General features: G+C 37.6%; 1 protein-coding gene across 1 annotated transcript; it reads right to left on the bottom strand.

The window, feature by feature from the left end:
* Positions 1-7,686: 7,686 nt before the first annotated feature.
* Positions 7,687-8,724, bottom strand: LOC122667999 (ethylene-responsive transcription factor ERF003-like). The gene is made up of 2 exons (XM_043864510.1): positions 8,533-8,724; positions 7,687-8,419 (listed from the first exon to the last, which is right to left on the bottom strand). Exons 1-2 carry the CDS (start codon positions 8,613-8,615, stop codon positions 7,936-7,938), a joined length of 567 nt encoding a protein of 188 aa, XP_043720445.1. The 5' UTR covers positions 8,616-8,724; the 3' UTR covers positions 7,687-7,935.
* Between the last annotated feature and the right edge of the window lie 7,410 nt (positions 8,725-16,134).

The raw sequence follows: 16,134 nt of genomic DNA, 5'->3' as shown, positions 1-16,134 counted from the left end.
ATTCTAAGTGCTCTCTCTCTCTCACTCTCTCTCTCTCACACGCACACATACTCTCTCAAAATCCTACTCTAGTTTTTACGGTTTTGAAAAGTGTTCTCATACTCTTGTCCTTGATGATTGAGCGGAACCCGAGTATGTGTCGATGTGGCCGGGTCTTGCTAGGGTTGTTTCATCTTGAAGGATTATTTGCGTTACCCAAATTGTACCGGTAGAGGATGTCTACAGTCTTAAGGAGAATGATTGGTGACACGACTCAAGCCCATTGTTCTTTTGCAACAATTACAAGTTTGATTGTTGTAGTAGACATGCATATGACTGTTCATGAATCATCATTACATTTTTGGTAAAAGATAAGTTTATTTCTCATGTCATTGTTATTTTTACAACAAAAAGGAGAGTGTTGAGATTATGGATTGCGGAGGAGACCCTTTCCTCTTCTGTCTTTGCTTGTTATCGTCATTTGTTGTTCTCATATGTTTGAACATGAGAGAGTGGGAGAGAGAGAAGCAAACCATTGCAAATTTCCTTCTACTTCTCCAAAAATCCTACCAAAGTCGACGGGAATGTAAGAGGGGACAAGGTGGAGAAGACAAAGCACCCATAAGGAAAGTCTAATATTCGAGTTTGTTTGGCCATTGTCTCACCCCCCCAAGATTCAAACATCTTCAAATTACTATGCTCCTGGGAAAATTGCTACATTATTCATTCTCATCCCACTAGGAAAATTTTCTCTGAGTTTCCTTACCACGAACTTCTTTTACGATTTTCCAAGATCAGTGATGCGCTCCGGGCATGAACTGATATCACATACCTCAAAAAATATCTCATTCAAGTTACCACCAAAAAATGTTGGAAGTTGGAACAACAGATACAAGAATTCGAGACACATATAATACCCATTTTGTCATCCCCTGAAGATGTTCACGGCAGCAAACGTCTATTTATATTTGTCACATGACAAGTTCCAAAAGTGGGATGAATCTTAAAGTTCAATTAAGGCAAACATTAGAATTTACCTTTTACATGTTTTTTATTTTTGGGGAGAAAAAAAAATTCTTCATGCTTTTACTTTCTTGTTTGGTATAAACTATTTTTTTTTAAAGTTTTTGGAAAAGATTTCCGATATCAATTGTGCTTGAATAATTTCTACCTTACTAGCTATTTGTGCCATGTGTATGCCTGAGGGAAAAGGAACACTACTTCGTCGTGTGGTTCCTGTGCCTAGACAGAACACCAAAAGTACCACCCTGCCATTTTGAAATAAAAAGTAAAAAATCATATCTATATTAATGCCCTTAGATGCACTTTCATTGGTCCGTATGCTGATGCAAGACTATATGATAAGACAATGATCTCTAGCCTATAAATAAAATAGATACAATATTCTCACACAACACATCACCTTTTAAATTTAATAACCCATCAAATTGCAAGGCCCATCATTATAAGGTTCAACCCTTGTTTACCAATAATCCAAATTCTTCAAAGAGATCTAACTTTTCAAACAATTCTCAAGGGATTGGACTTGAGGACACGTTACTAGTTTGTGACGTAAACAAATGGCCGGGTTGAACTTCAGTTGCGGTTTGAGATATAACACACTAGAAACGTAATTATAATTCTAAATCACTCATAAGCTAGATTTATACTTAAGCATGTATTATGACTCCCACCACTGAGACCCAATCAGCTTCCAGACCACAAACTGATGGGCTGAACAAGCGCTTCAATTTTAAGCCCAAGCTAGGCAATTAGATGGGCTATTAATCGATCATCCAATTAATTGATCTGTCTTTACATTTCTAATTAGGATTTGGCTAAGTAGCAAAATTGGTGTTAAATTTTAACGAATCCAACTGTTAGGGAAACCTGAAAAAGTTTAATGGGAAACAAAGTAGAAAATAAAATTTAGTCCTCTATGATCATGCCTCACGTAGGTGTAGGGTATTCCTAAATATTCTTTAAGTTAAGGGTAAAAAAGAGTTTTCAAAACAATTTGAGAGTGTACTACCATAATGTTATTGTCTCGAATGTTTTTTCTAGTACATATGTGAAATGAGGAGATTTTACCCTCATTAAAAATATATATATTTTACTAAGAGGGTGAAAAAATAGCGTTACAAATTATTTGATACCTCATGCCCTCAAGGTGTGTCTATTAGAAAATCCTTATAAATTTCAAGTAAAACTTGTAATTCATAGGATGGATGCACCACTCTAGAGGAGTGGATGGATTCCATGTGAGTGGCCTTGGAGGGCCTTGGACAGTACTTGTACAAGGACATGATCCGTGCTCAACTGAACACACCAGACTGCCGGCATGGTTTGGCCCCGCCCATGAACGACCAGTCAAACTTAGGTCCATATTCTGAAAAATTGTTTGATTCCCAGCAACCCTGCCTGATGAACCACCTTGATCATCATGGCTGATGGGTGGAGACTGAACAAAGCCAAGTCGGAATGTCTGATCAACCACCATTACCAGTCCTTACAAAGATCGCCATGACCTGATGCGACAAAGCATGATCAGTTGCCATGATCTCTATTTTGCCTCTCCTCTTATAAGTACTTCCACATTATCTCTCTGGCCTTGCTTGCCTGAGAGAAGACAGGAAAATCCAAGCAAACCGGCCATGCACTGACATATTGAGTTTTCATTTTCACTCTATCTCTCCTTATATGCATTATGGAGCTACATATGGTAGCAACAAGCTAGAAGGTACGTATTGATCTCTTATTATGATTTTCATTCCTCGGATACTCAAAGTTCAATCATTCATCATATGAAAAAGACTATTTGCCTATAAAGTTTTACAACGGCCGCCAACGTAACTCTCCTTCTTTCTTTTCTTCCTTCAGATATAAAGGATCCCTGACAAACTCAAAAGGAGGTTTGAAAATTGCAATATTCAACAAGATTGATCCTATCATCATCTCATGGGTCTCTGACATGAGAGAGAGAGAGAGAGATTCGTTCAAATAGGTAGAGAAAGCCCTTCTTCTAGTGCTTCAGCTTCACATGGACAAGGGCATTTTCTAAGGTGCAAGGCTGCAAGCCCATGTGAAGGGGATGGGAAAGAGGAGGATAAGAAGGTGTGTGACACATGCCCATCTAGTTTTTTAAGGGATAAAATTTTGTTATTACCTTGGCTAGCTATAGTATAGATTTATGTATGCATAAAATCCATCCTCAACATAGCTAAGGAGATAGAGCAGAGAGAGAGAGATTAATACGAAGAAATAATTAAAGTGTTTTGGTTTGTTGTTAGTCAGGCCACCAACACTTACAAAGCTTTGGATCCTGCATGAGTCATTACAGCACCTTCACTCCAATTAACTAAACTCAATTAGGCTTGATGTTCTCTTTGCCGCAGCGTAGCATGCACCTAGACACATGGGCTTACAATTCAGGAGGGCAGGGTGGTTATTTCGCCCACCCCCATGTGTCTCTAGGCGTAGACTGTATCCCCAGCACAGAGAAAATTTGGCCATTCAATTATTTAGAAATCAATTAATGAGAAATTAAAATATGTTTTGGAGGTTATATAAGAGCCTGCTTGTTAGGTCCATATGATTGTCCCCCAACAATTCTACCTTTGATTCTATTCATCATGATTGGTTTTGACTGCCTTTATTAAGGAAGATCTCTCCTTGGACCCCTTTTGATTCCATTTTTTTAATCCTTTGGTATTAAGTAGGGGTGTCAAAAGGTGCTTCGAAACAAATTGATCAAAACTGATATGAGTTTATTGGATCATGTTTCAGATTTAGGCTTTGCAATACTAAATCCAAATTAAATCGTATTAAAATCAATAAGATGCCAAATGGATCTTAGAAAACCGGATGAAATCGATAATTCAATATCAACCCAAATCATAAGAAAAAACATAATTACAATATTTACGAAGGTAATTTACATGATAAATCAAACCCAAACCGACAAAAAAAAATCGAAACTAACGCACCCATGTTGGATAATGTTTTGGACTCATTTAATCTCACATCAAAATCGATGAAATCGAACCAAAACTGATTCAAACGGACTGATTGAGACCCACAGAGTATTAGGTGTAGCTGCTGGTACTGATCAGTCTCTGACTGGCCTTCCACTTCTTAATTTGATGGTGGCACAAGCACTTATGCTTCATCAATGGTTCTGAGTTGTCAGAATAAAGTCTTCTCATTGGTCTTCTTCACTTTCTTTGCTTTTTTTTGTTTTTTTAAACCAAAAGCATAACAGCTGCTACATAGTATATTCAATGGCTTATTGAATGGGATCTGATCTAGAAAAGGGTTCTGAACACTTAAATAAAATTAAGCATTGAGTTGACCTAAGACAGGTGACACTATAAAAAATTACGTGGATTATGATTCAGAGTGAATGACAACACCATAGCTAGATAGGGTTAGGGGTCTTTATGTAAACACATGTGCCGATGGAACCCAATTGGACTCTGATCCCATACTGTGATTTTGGTTCAAATTTCTCTATATATGGAAAAGAAGATTAGAAGGCAAAAAAAACGTACCCAATGTACAAGGTGTTAGATAAATTTGATTCGAATAGGGATAAATTCTTAAAAGCCAAGATCTTTATAGGGTGTTTAAAAATATAATTATATAAATAATAGATAACAGGAATAGAACCAATAACCTTGTTTCGCATCCATAGTGACAAGGTGATCGCAATGAAAAATAAACACTAAAGATCTAGGTGTTTCCTCTCTATTCCCAAAATAACTAATTTAATGAGAATACCCTATGCACAGGGATGATGAACACTAAATATTTCCATCTCTTTCCAGAATGCATTCCTCAATAGAAATTGAAAATAATTAGTTGTGATAGGTAGATGGGGGACCTAACTCTCTTTATATAGTAATTCTTATAAGGCCTGACTCATCACAGTCCCAATAGGAATCTATCTGCCACACTAAAATCAGTCCACATAGGATTCCTAATATAACCCAATGACCCTCTTAATTAGACCAATACCATAATTAACTTGAGTTTTAGATTATTTAATATTAATCTATAATAGAAAATAATAATTATATTCTAAATAGAATTCTAACACGAGGCTCCTGCCATTGGGGTTTGGGAAGGATCATAATGTACGCAATCTTACCTCCGCTTCGCAAAAAGACTGTTTCCAGAGACTCAAATCCGTGACCACTTAGTCACAATGAAGAAGAAGTTCAAAATCCATCCTCACCTGTTAACTAGTTCTCTGTTGAGCTCCTTTAGAAAAACTTTAGTCTTGCAAAAGATTGATCAAGAGTAAATTGTTTTGTTAGTTAAGAAATTCAAACTAGCCATCATGTATAAACTCAATATGATCCCTTAAACCAGCTTTCCTGAATTAAAAGTAGGAGCAAATAATGAGATATCAACTTTAATCTTGATGGTTGTGGGGGACAGAATCAATTTCCAAACAGCTGAATACTCATTAATAGATTTAGAGGCTGGGACCCCTAAATGAGTGGAATCGCAGAGAAACTAATTTAAAAGAAGAAAGAATATAAAAGGGATTGTAAATTCCAGATTTGGGTTACTGTAAGAATCAAGCAATTATAAAGCTACATCTCAATATCAATGAAAATTGACAAAATTTGGGGAAGGAAATGATATTAATGAAACCAAATCAATTCAAACAAGCCCAGAAAAAAAAAGGTGGGGGGGGGGGGGGGAATGCTACCAGCTGCTATGGAGCTATATATCTGTGGCTGGATTGGCATTCAAGGGGTACCAATGTAAATACACTATGTTTATGACCTTTTTCAACCATTATTCTTTGATAAGGATTAGGTTTTCAGCACTTGTATACCCATGCCTCTGTAATATGATCTCAAGAGTGCATCTTGCTTTACCAAATATAGTTATGGAGCATTTCCATATATATTAACTCCTTAAGAAGTTTAAATAAATGGGAAAATTATGGCTACGCTGCCAGTATGAGCCCAGATCATGTCCACGTATGTGGCCCACCTTGGATTCCATGTGGGTACAGATCAGGTCCCAAGGTCGGACCACATACGTGGACCTGATTTGGGCTTTGTTGGTATCATGCATCCTCACACACTCTGTCACCTCCCTAACATGTGTGCCTCCTGCATACAAACCGAGCAATACCTCAGTCCATGCTCCTATTGACTTGGCATGAAAGATTCTATACTACATTGGTGGCTTGTCAATTGCTTGACATTAAATTAATTGAGCCGCATATTTTTCATTGATGGGCATTGATCCAATGAATTACCCCTCAATCGAAGGCTCTGCCTAAACCTATCCATCATATGATTTTCGATTGCACAAATTATCCTATGGTTTATCGAACGAGTAATAACATCTGACGGCTGATATTGCTTTAAGCCCAATCACATTCAAGTGGTGACCCACCCATATGCTTATGACTTAGTGAACACCTAGATTCAGATTCTCCATTCACCTTTGCTCATAGGTTTGTATATCTTGAGTGGGGATGTAAATGAATAGCCGAAATTCATTTCCGTATTCATGTCTGTGTATCTATTTAGCACTATCTGAATCCGTCCGAAAATTAAATGGATACGGATACAAACAGGCTATAGCTATCCGAAAAGCTATATTTACATGTAAAAAAGGATAAAATATCCAATCCATATCGGTGTCCGTATCCATTTAGCACTATCTAAATCCGTCCGAAAGCTAATCGGATACGGATGCGGATATAACATTATTCGAATCCAATCCAATCTGTTTATTTCCCTAATCTCGAGATGGATATTGGGAACAATTGAAAGGGTATTATCGATTTCGTACAATAGGGATAGAATAATAATGATCCTAGATGGCTGAAGAACTTGAACAACCCTATTGGCCACTAGCGGAGGAAAACTTTCTCCTCCTTAATTAAATTACTCAATATGTGGTACAATCCAATGAAAGTGACTTTCAAGTCCAAACATCAACAGGAATGCTAAACTGGTCTAGCAAGTTCGAGCTTCCAACGCCATGGATCCCGCAATCAGGGCGTCGTCTAAGCCGTGTTGACGCGAGCAATGAACATTTTTGCATTTGGTGACAGCATGACAGCCCAACAAAGCTTCTTGTGGGATCCATCCTGTTGGAAAGACCAATTCACGAGTTATCAAATTAGGTACCAGAGAGGGAGGGAAAGAGGGATCGAGAGAGATCAGTCAAAGACTCTTATTTGGAAGAACTACAAAGCCATTTCAATTTAAAGCAGGTGGGAACTTGAATGAACTGCAGAAGCACACAAACACACAGAGAAGGAGAAAAATGGGCTGTGATGTGGATGTGGCAGCCCGCGATTCATCATCATCATCATCGACTGCAAAATCAGTCAAATAGTGTTAATATTGGAAGGCATGTGAACTCACATGCCCACCAAATTTCAGAAAGAAACAAAGAAAGTGGGAAAGAGGAACCCACCATTATCATCATAATCAAGAGTCATTAAGCACAGCTCCACTCAATTCTACACATGAAGCCAAAATCCTATGCAGGCCCCCAAAAATCCAAAAAAGTTTTCAACTTTTCTTTTTTCCCTCTCTTCCTCCCAAGGGTACAGCCACAAAAGTTCTGTTTTAAAGGCAGAAGAATTGAAACTTCTAATTCCTCACCTTTCTACAATTTAATCTTATTCCTTTTACACCTAATTTGAGAGCTCATGAAGAGATTAAGTTTAGAATGACAAAAGCTTACCTTCTCAATATATATTACGGATTTTCTTAGTGTACATTCTAACATCATAAGATCAGATCAGACAAACATGATGAGTGACTTGGACCAAGAACCTAAGGTTGAAACCTAGACGAGACACCACCTAGAGACCCTTCAGGAGAGACTTCTTACTCTGAGCAGTTAAAGAAAAAAATGTGTTACATTAGCAGAGAAGATGGGAGAGAACGCGATGGGTGGCAAAAGGCTACATTACAGAGCCTGAGATGGAAGAACAGAGCAGAGCTCGACAGACCCATAATCAAGCAGCTCCTCTATCATCTGCTCTATATGATCATCTTCGAGTGGTTTGAATTGCTGGGTATTCTCCATTTGGGCTTTCTTAACAACCCAATTCGTCTGAGACTGTTGCACAGCATGCCTCTTCTCTGGCGACCAAACACCTATTTCCTTGGAGTCTTGGGCAATGGCATTACTAGGAATGACCGCGGATGAGGGAGCTCTTTGAGGCTCTTTCACGACAGGATTGCTGACTTGGAGAGACGCCAAATGGCAACGATGTAATTTTGCTGTCAAAGTTGCAGAGAGAAGTTTTGAAGAAGAAGATTGAGGCGCATTGGGGTTGTAAGGGAAGTTGGTTCTCGCTCTTGGGCCGCACATGAGCCTCGCAGCTTCGTCGTAGGCACGGGCCGCGTCTTCGGCCGTCTCGAACGTGCCGAGCCAAATTCTAGTCTTCCTGTGTTCACGAGGAGACCATTCTTTTTAAAATATTTTGTTCCAAAAAGAAACACTGAAAACTAAGGAACATTTGTTCTGGGAATCCGAATAAACAAAACTTGTTTAACTTACAATAATGGGTGGCGAATCTCAGAGACCCAGGAGCCCCAATGCCTCTGACGAACGCCTCGATATCGCTGCTGCTGCCTGGCCATGTATACTGTATGAGAAACGTTTAGAATTGCAAAAGCGTTTGTGAAAATGCGTGAGAAAGAATGGGAACACTGAGGGAGGTTGAGAGAGGGGGTTTGGAGTGAGGGGGTTGAAGGGTTTTTGTAGTTGGGCTTGTTGAAACAAACACTTGGGGATGACTGGAGTGTTCGTCTTTTGCCTACTGGAAACAACTCAAGCAAATGGGCCCACTTGGGGGTGTTTGGCTTTTTCTTTAATTAAAAAACTCTTTTCACTTAAACAGTTGGCTTAGAAATTGATTACCAGTAATTGAGTTAACTGGCTAAGTTTATAGACCAAATGCAATTCACGCCCATTATTTTAACATTTATTTTTTCATGAAACATATTTCTAAATTGTTGGTATATGAAATGACAGGAGCCCATATAATTAATTAATTGGGTCAATTTTATCTCCAATTTTTCTCCTTGACTACCAAGGAAAATCTATGGCCATGTTCAGGGCTTGCAATCTTTATTTGTTCATCCATTTTTGAATTTTAAATTCCATTAAAATCCTATTAAGAGTCTATGAGTAATTAATTAATGGGTTTGAGAATGTTAACCAGTCGCGTAGCGTCTGCACTCTGTACTAGCGTGGGGGCCAATAAGAGCGAGTGCAAGAGCATTTAAGTGAATGAGTTTTTTAGTTCAGTGGGTGTTACAAGACTTCAGGAGAACCCAACCCAAAAGCTAGTTTGAGAGGAAGGAGAGCCCAAAGTCTTATAAGCACACATTAAGTCACCGAGACAACCGATGTGGGACTCAAGAGTATAACATTCATCCACGCTTAAACGACGATCCTCGTCGGCCTACTCTAGGTAGAGAGATGGCTCCATTCTGACCTTCTTGTTAGGTAGTCCTGCTCCCCTCTAGGTCGCCCCTTCCAAGTAGTCAACCGTAGAAGATAGGGTCAATAAAAGCACCACTGTTACAAGACTTTAGGAGACCCAGCCCAAAAACTAATTTGAGAGGGAGAGTCCAAAGTCTTATAAGTACACATCAAATCACCAAGGCAACCGATGTGGGACTCAAGATCGAGTGTAACACTGGGCTGATAGGTAATTTCACATGGTCCTATATCTAGAGACAGGAACCACATGGCCGATTAGCGTTCTTGTTACCTTAATTTATTCTTTGTTAAGTAAATTTTAAATAGAATTAATAACTTTTGTATTTCTCATTTCAAATCAAAATATAAGAACTCTACAATAACTACAATCAACCAGGCTTATGCCGATTATAAACCAAACTCACACGAAAGTTACCAAAAAAAACTCACACATGAAACAAACTAGAGGTGCATCGCTTGATTGAAGTTTCACAAGCTTTGTTTTGGAAGTGTAATTATTTCTCTTAGAAAACACAAACCCATAAGAATTCAAAATTTGTGAATGCTCTTAAAATCATGGGACTAATAGTCTGATATGATGACCACGTGCACTGGATCTTTCTACAAACATAAGGTGGGCGTCTTCCAAAGTTTTTGTATTGTATTTTTCTTTTAACTTCATCACATGTAGTGAGTGGGTGATAAATCTTATGGCACCCTGTGGGGAGGGGGTCTTGTGAGCTTTTGTATTTATTATTGTTTCTGTGGTGGGCTGTGTACATAGCTCACATCATACTTACTAGACACGGAAACCTACACATAATCACCTATCCCTCACTCTAAGGTGAGGACACAAACAGTATTTCATGTTTTGGAAGCAAAGCCATGGCTGGATCTGGATCTAGATCATCTACTTCCGACCTGCCCTTATTTTCTATTTTCATGCGCTTCACACACAGTAAGGTGGAAAAGATCGTCTCACCCCTGCCCAAGGCGATCTTTTTGCCACCTTACTGTGTCTGAGGTGCATACGGCAGTAGAAACAGTTCGACAATAGAGGACCCAGTGCCATAGGCTACATGCCCCTATCTATTATTCACCCTCTCTCTCAAAATTGATAATAGAGCTCTATTCAATCCTGTTGAGAAATAAATGTCCTGTACCTCATTCAGTCAGTTTTGTTCATTGCTACATGATAGATAGCTAGGCTATCAAATACCACTTGACTTACCATGTCTACCAAAATGGGTTAGTTGCCTTTATGGTGGGAAGGTATTATGGTTCGGGACAGTTACTATGGAGGGCCATATGTGGGACCCATCTACATGAAACCATGATTCATCTCATTTTATTCCACGTGTGCATTAATTAGTTATGATATTTGAAGAAGGTTTCTCACTGATAATTGTTCCAAGGGTATAAAAAGCATATTGGGTAGCTTTCTATGATTTTTTTTAAGGCTTCAAAAATGTTTGATCTATCAACCATTTGAGGGATCATGTGATCAAACACAATCAAACACAATTGGTGCAGTGGTAATTAAGGTTGCTCCATTGTGATTAAGTAGTCATTGGTTTGAGTCTTTGGAAATTATCTTTCCGCTAAGTAGAAGTAAGCCTGTATACAATATGATCTTCCCCAAATCCTACAGTGATAGGAACCTCGTGCACTAAGTACCTTTTTTTTTTTTGTGTGATCTAATACAATTGGATTGCATTAATCACTGTTTTCAAGATATGTAAGATAATATTGAAGGTATCAAACAAAATTGTATTCCTGATCTGTGTGATCTCTAGAAGAGTAAGATAATGAAGGTAAGGTTTGGAAGCAGGCAGATACATCTTCACTTTTCCCTACACTTCATCCAAAACTTGAAGATTCTTTTGTTTTGTTTTGTTTTGTTTTTATAAGTAGATTCTTTGGTACCTGCATAGGGAAACACCTGGTTCGATTATTGAAAGATATTAGTCAAAAAGGACTAAATTTTGCCTTTTTTGTGCGGTTATGTTCTTGCATTCACTCAAGTAAGTAGAGGCTCTCACTCATATACAGTTCAGATCATCATTCTTATCAATTAAAAAAAAATTCTTATCCAAACCTTTCAACATGTCAAATAATTTGTAATTTTTTTATTTTTTATTTTTTTCAGATGATAATTTTTTTATAATGAAGGTAATAGTGTCATTTCTTATGCATATAATGATATTTTTAATTTTTTAGGGGTAAAGTTGACATCTTTTGATGGTGACTTAATGATAATATCACTTTCTACTTATATTTGAAAACACTTTTATATCTCTGTCTTAAAAACCTTTTAAGTTTAAGACAAGGGTATCAAATACCAAATACAAATATAAAAGTGAATGACACTTCTAATAAAAAATTTACCCCTCTCAAAATCAGGAAAATTCTAATGTGGGTCATCCCCACCAGTTAATCCTAACCATCAAAATCAAAATGATTGCCCATGAGACGAATGGTATTTCAAAGAATAAGAATGTGGGTCCCACAAACATAAGAGGGTCTATATATAAAAGAAAAAAAGTTTTGTACAACGCTTAGCTCAAAAATGAAATTGCACACCCCCTCACGTATCAATGTTCATGTGAGGGGATGATATGTCATAAATGCCCCTCTTCTTTTATCAGATTGCAAAGGGGGTTCCCTTATTTGCCCGAAATTACACTCAGGCAGTGTAGGGAATCCTCTCCCATATATAAAAATAGGGAAATAGGACTCTGCCCAGAGCATGACTCCTGTGTCTAGACAAAAAAGTGGCAAAATGACCACCCCACCCCATCATGAAATGCAGAAATGCCGCCTCAGTGGATGTTTCCTTGTGCACTTCCATTGGCCCCAAGTTGGTGTAGGATCCATGCTCCTGGAGAGAAAATTCTTTCCATAAAAATTAAAAATAAAAAAAAAATAATAATATTCTTTGTTTGGGACCACATAGGGGCACAAGTGGTGCCTAGACACATGGGCCAAGACGGAAGCATCATTTTGGTCATTTAGAGGCAGGCAGGTCATTTCGTCTACCCTATGTGTTTGGGTGCATCTCAGCTCAGCTCCAGTACAGAGAAAATTTTCTCGTAAAAAAAAATAATAATAATAAAAAAAAACCTAAAACATGACCTATTTTTTTTTATTTGTCAAAATAATATATAGAAAAAAGAACTCTATCCGAGAGTGTGGCCTACACCAGTACTCCTATGAGTCTATCTCTCTCATTTCCATATGAAAAGACATCTCTAACCTTTTGTTTTGAGGAGGAGAGAGATAGACACATCACACATGGGAGTGCTGGTGTAGACCACACTCCCGGACAGAAAACTTCTTCTCACAATATATCTAAAGAAGGTAAATAGTAAAAATAAAATACGAATAAAATAATGGACATCTCAAGTCAGACTTGTAGGGATGTGTCTGGACTCTGGCGTGTGAAGGTGATGATGATTCATGAATGAAAATCTGATTGGGGTCTTTCTGATCTTCTTTGGGAGAAAATAAAAACATTTTAAAGTTTGGATTACAGCTAACAGATTAAGAAAAAGAGGATCAAAACACAAAAAATTTGTCAAAAGGGCGAGTGTGATGTTATCTGGTTATGGGACCAAGTAATGAACCGCGTGGAGACGGGACCCACCAAGGGTTTGATTCTTGTCCCTTGAGATCCGGGGTCACATGGGGGTGATGACCGATGATCCCTGTCCCCTTCCGGACCTTTCCCCTGTTTTACGTACGACCGTTACCTGGCCTCGGTTCAATGTTCCATGATGAATCGGACTGAGTCACGGCGCTCCTACCGCTACTTACCAAGGCACATGGCAGATCTTGTGGATTCAAAGTTTAACAACTGGTAGGTCCTACTCCTACCCTTCCTACTCAGATTTCAAGTCCTAAAACCAAATGAAGACCTTTATTATGGATCATAATAGAGATTCAAAGTTTTTCTCATGTCAACAGTGATATGTAAGCGGGGTGTAATTTTATTTTTGAGCATACATTGTGCACAATTTTTCTCATAAAATGAACAAAATATTGCATATATAAAGAAAGGGCTGATGTTCTCTGAGCTGAGTCCAGACATAGGTCGCGATTCAAAGCGATGATCATTTTGTTCACTCCATGTGGGTGCTGCCTTCACCCTTGACAAGAACATTTGGCCATGATCAAAATAATATAGTAAAGAATCCAGATCAATGTGCAGCTTCCTTCTCCCTTGACATCACCATCTCTCTCTCTCGTAGATTAGGCATATGCAGACGCAAAAAAATAATAAATAGTAAGAAGTGAAACAAGTGGAGAAGCACTTCCTCGACTCCCTTCCTTTAGATGCCCTCTCCCATTGACTCTTCCGGGCTGGGGACACTTGAAAAAGTGCTTTTTGAAACAAGTGCTTTGACCCAAAGTGCTTCTATAAAATAATAATACAACACATACACTCTAAACAAAATATTCCTTGTTGCCTCCTTCATTTGCTAGCCCAACTGTGCTTTCTTCTTCTGTTGCCACTGCTGCTCCTTCATGACCATGAATGATCGAATTCCCAAGAGCAAAAATCAACTAAAAAGAGAAACAAGTATTTTTATAAAAGGGTAGGAAATCCATGAAAGGATTGCAAAGATAGTCATGGAAGGTGTGGGTGAAAGAGAAATTAATCACAGGAAAAAAGAAAATAGAAGAGAATAAAGAGAGAGAGAGAGAGAGACATTTAATTATGTAACAAAGGTTCTCTAAAACTAAGATGTTTGACTACCCAATGTTGCATGAAGAAAATCACTATGAGGGAAATACACAACTTTCATAAACATGACCCAATTTGAGATTGGATCTTAAAAAAGATGTCATGCCACTTAAGAAAACATGGCACAATTATGTAACAAAGGATCTCTAAAATCAAGTCCACCAATGTCTTTTGAAAGACATAGGCACTACTGAGATATCTAGTGAATGTTAGAAGATTCCTCCTTATTCCCCAGAAGAACCGAGTTGAAACCTTATAAAGATGTTTGTAAAAAAGATGCTGGAAATTTAAAGTTAGATCATGTGAATTTTGTTATAGAGAGGGCAACCGATTTGAGCAGAATCTCTTTCCCAACATGAGATAGAAATTGTTGAATCTAGCCATGCAAACGTTGATTTGTACACTAGCTAATCTCCTAAAAAGACAAGCTTTTGAGACACAAATTCTATTGGAAACCCCAAATACTTCCTTGGCCCATCGTTATAAAGAATCTTGAGCACCGTACATAACCATTTTTTAAAACGGGCTGCCGTGTTAGGACTAAATGTAATAGATTTCTTCAAATTAATCTCCTCCCCACTTGAACGGCAATATAATTAAAGGCATTGCTTCAAGCAAGTTACTTCACAGAGGTTCACCTTTGAAAAAAGCAAACAATCATCTGCAAAAAAAAGAGATGTGCAATTGGGTTTCCTCTATTAAGTTCCTTGATTTTGTGAATAAGACTTTCGTCAGTAGTGCTGGCCAGAAAATTACCAAGGTCCTGAGAAGAGTGAATAAATAATACCAGAGATAGTGGATCCCCCTGATGAATACCCCGGGATGGGGCAATCAAGCCTCTCTCAGGACCATTGATCATGAAAGAATAGTGTATCAACTAGATATAGGTCATAATAAGAGTGACAAACTTGGTTCTAAAACCTAAATGAAGAAGCATCGTTCTACAAAATTCCACTCCATTCGGTCATACGTCTTCCTCCTACCCAATTTGAGAGTTAAGAAACGTTTCTTGCCCTTCGTTCTTTTCTTGATATAGTGAAAGACTTCATGTGCTATGAAGATATATATAATAAAAAAAATCATATTTAATGTATTTAAAATGCTTAATGCCTTAAATTCATTTTAGATTTAACTTTGGATCAAGGGTATTTAACTAATAATTCGTCAATATATGCATGTATATTGTCCTTTTTTTTTTTTACTATATTGTTCACATTTAAAAGTTTAAAACCTGTACCATCGGGTTTTTTTTTTTTTTTTTTTTTGTCATTCTTGAAATTTTTTATTTTTATCGTCCCGCTCACATCCTAAGACATTTAAAATCCATTCGCACTTTTCCATTCCTGTTTTAATTAACTATGGTCAGATGTGATGGCTAAAGAGTTTTCTCTTCAGTGTGGGTGAAGGGAGCCTTAGTCCTATCCTGCAAGAGCAAATAAACATAGGAGCAATAGGAAGGAAAAAACATTTTTTTTTTATATTTCTTTCTTTGATCATTAATTTATTACTAATCATAGTTATGAGATTAGGCAGGTCGTATTTGATCTAATGTACAATAATATACACCACAGAGTCTAGTAGTTTTCTCAGAAAAAAAAAATATATATCTATAAAATTACAATGTAATTGAATATGCAAAAATTTTCTTTCACCTATAGAGAAGGAAGAATCCTTTCACACCGGTGATTTGATCCTATGATTGGATTCTATTATTATTATTAATTTCCACGGTACCTTTATTGTATAGAATCCAAAACGTCTTTTCCTAATCTGATCGATGGGACCAAAGACAATGATGAAATGATTTCTCACCATGGGTGGAGAAAAACTTGATCTTACCAAATATTTGTAACAAAAAAAGTGATTGTTGAAGCCCTTGCGTGTGAAAGAACACTTAGTCCATTATATGCAAGTGGAGCTTTCAC

This window comes from Telopea speciosissima, chromosome 7 (assembly GCF_018873765.1).
Source record: "Telopea speciosissima isolate NSW1024214 ecotype Mountain lineage chromosome 7, Tspe_v1, whole genome shotgun sequence".
NCBI classification, from domain to species: domain Eukaryota; kingdom Viridiplantae; phylum Streptophyta; class Magnoliopsida; order Proteales; family Proteaceae; genus Telopea; species Telopea speciosissima.
The sequence above is the reverse complement of the archived record's forward strand: the minus strand, read 5'-3'. Positions and strand labels throughout refer to the sequence as shown.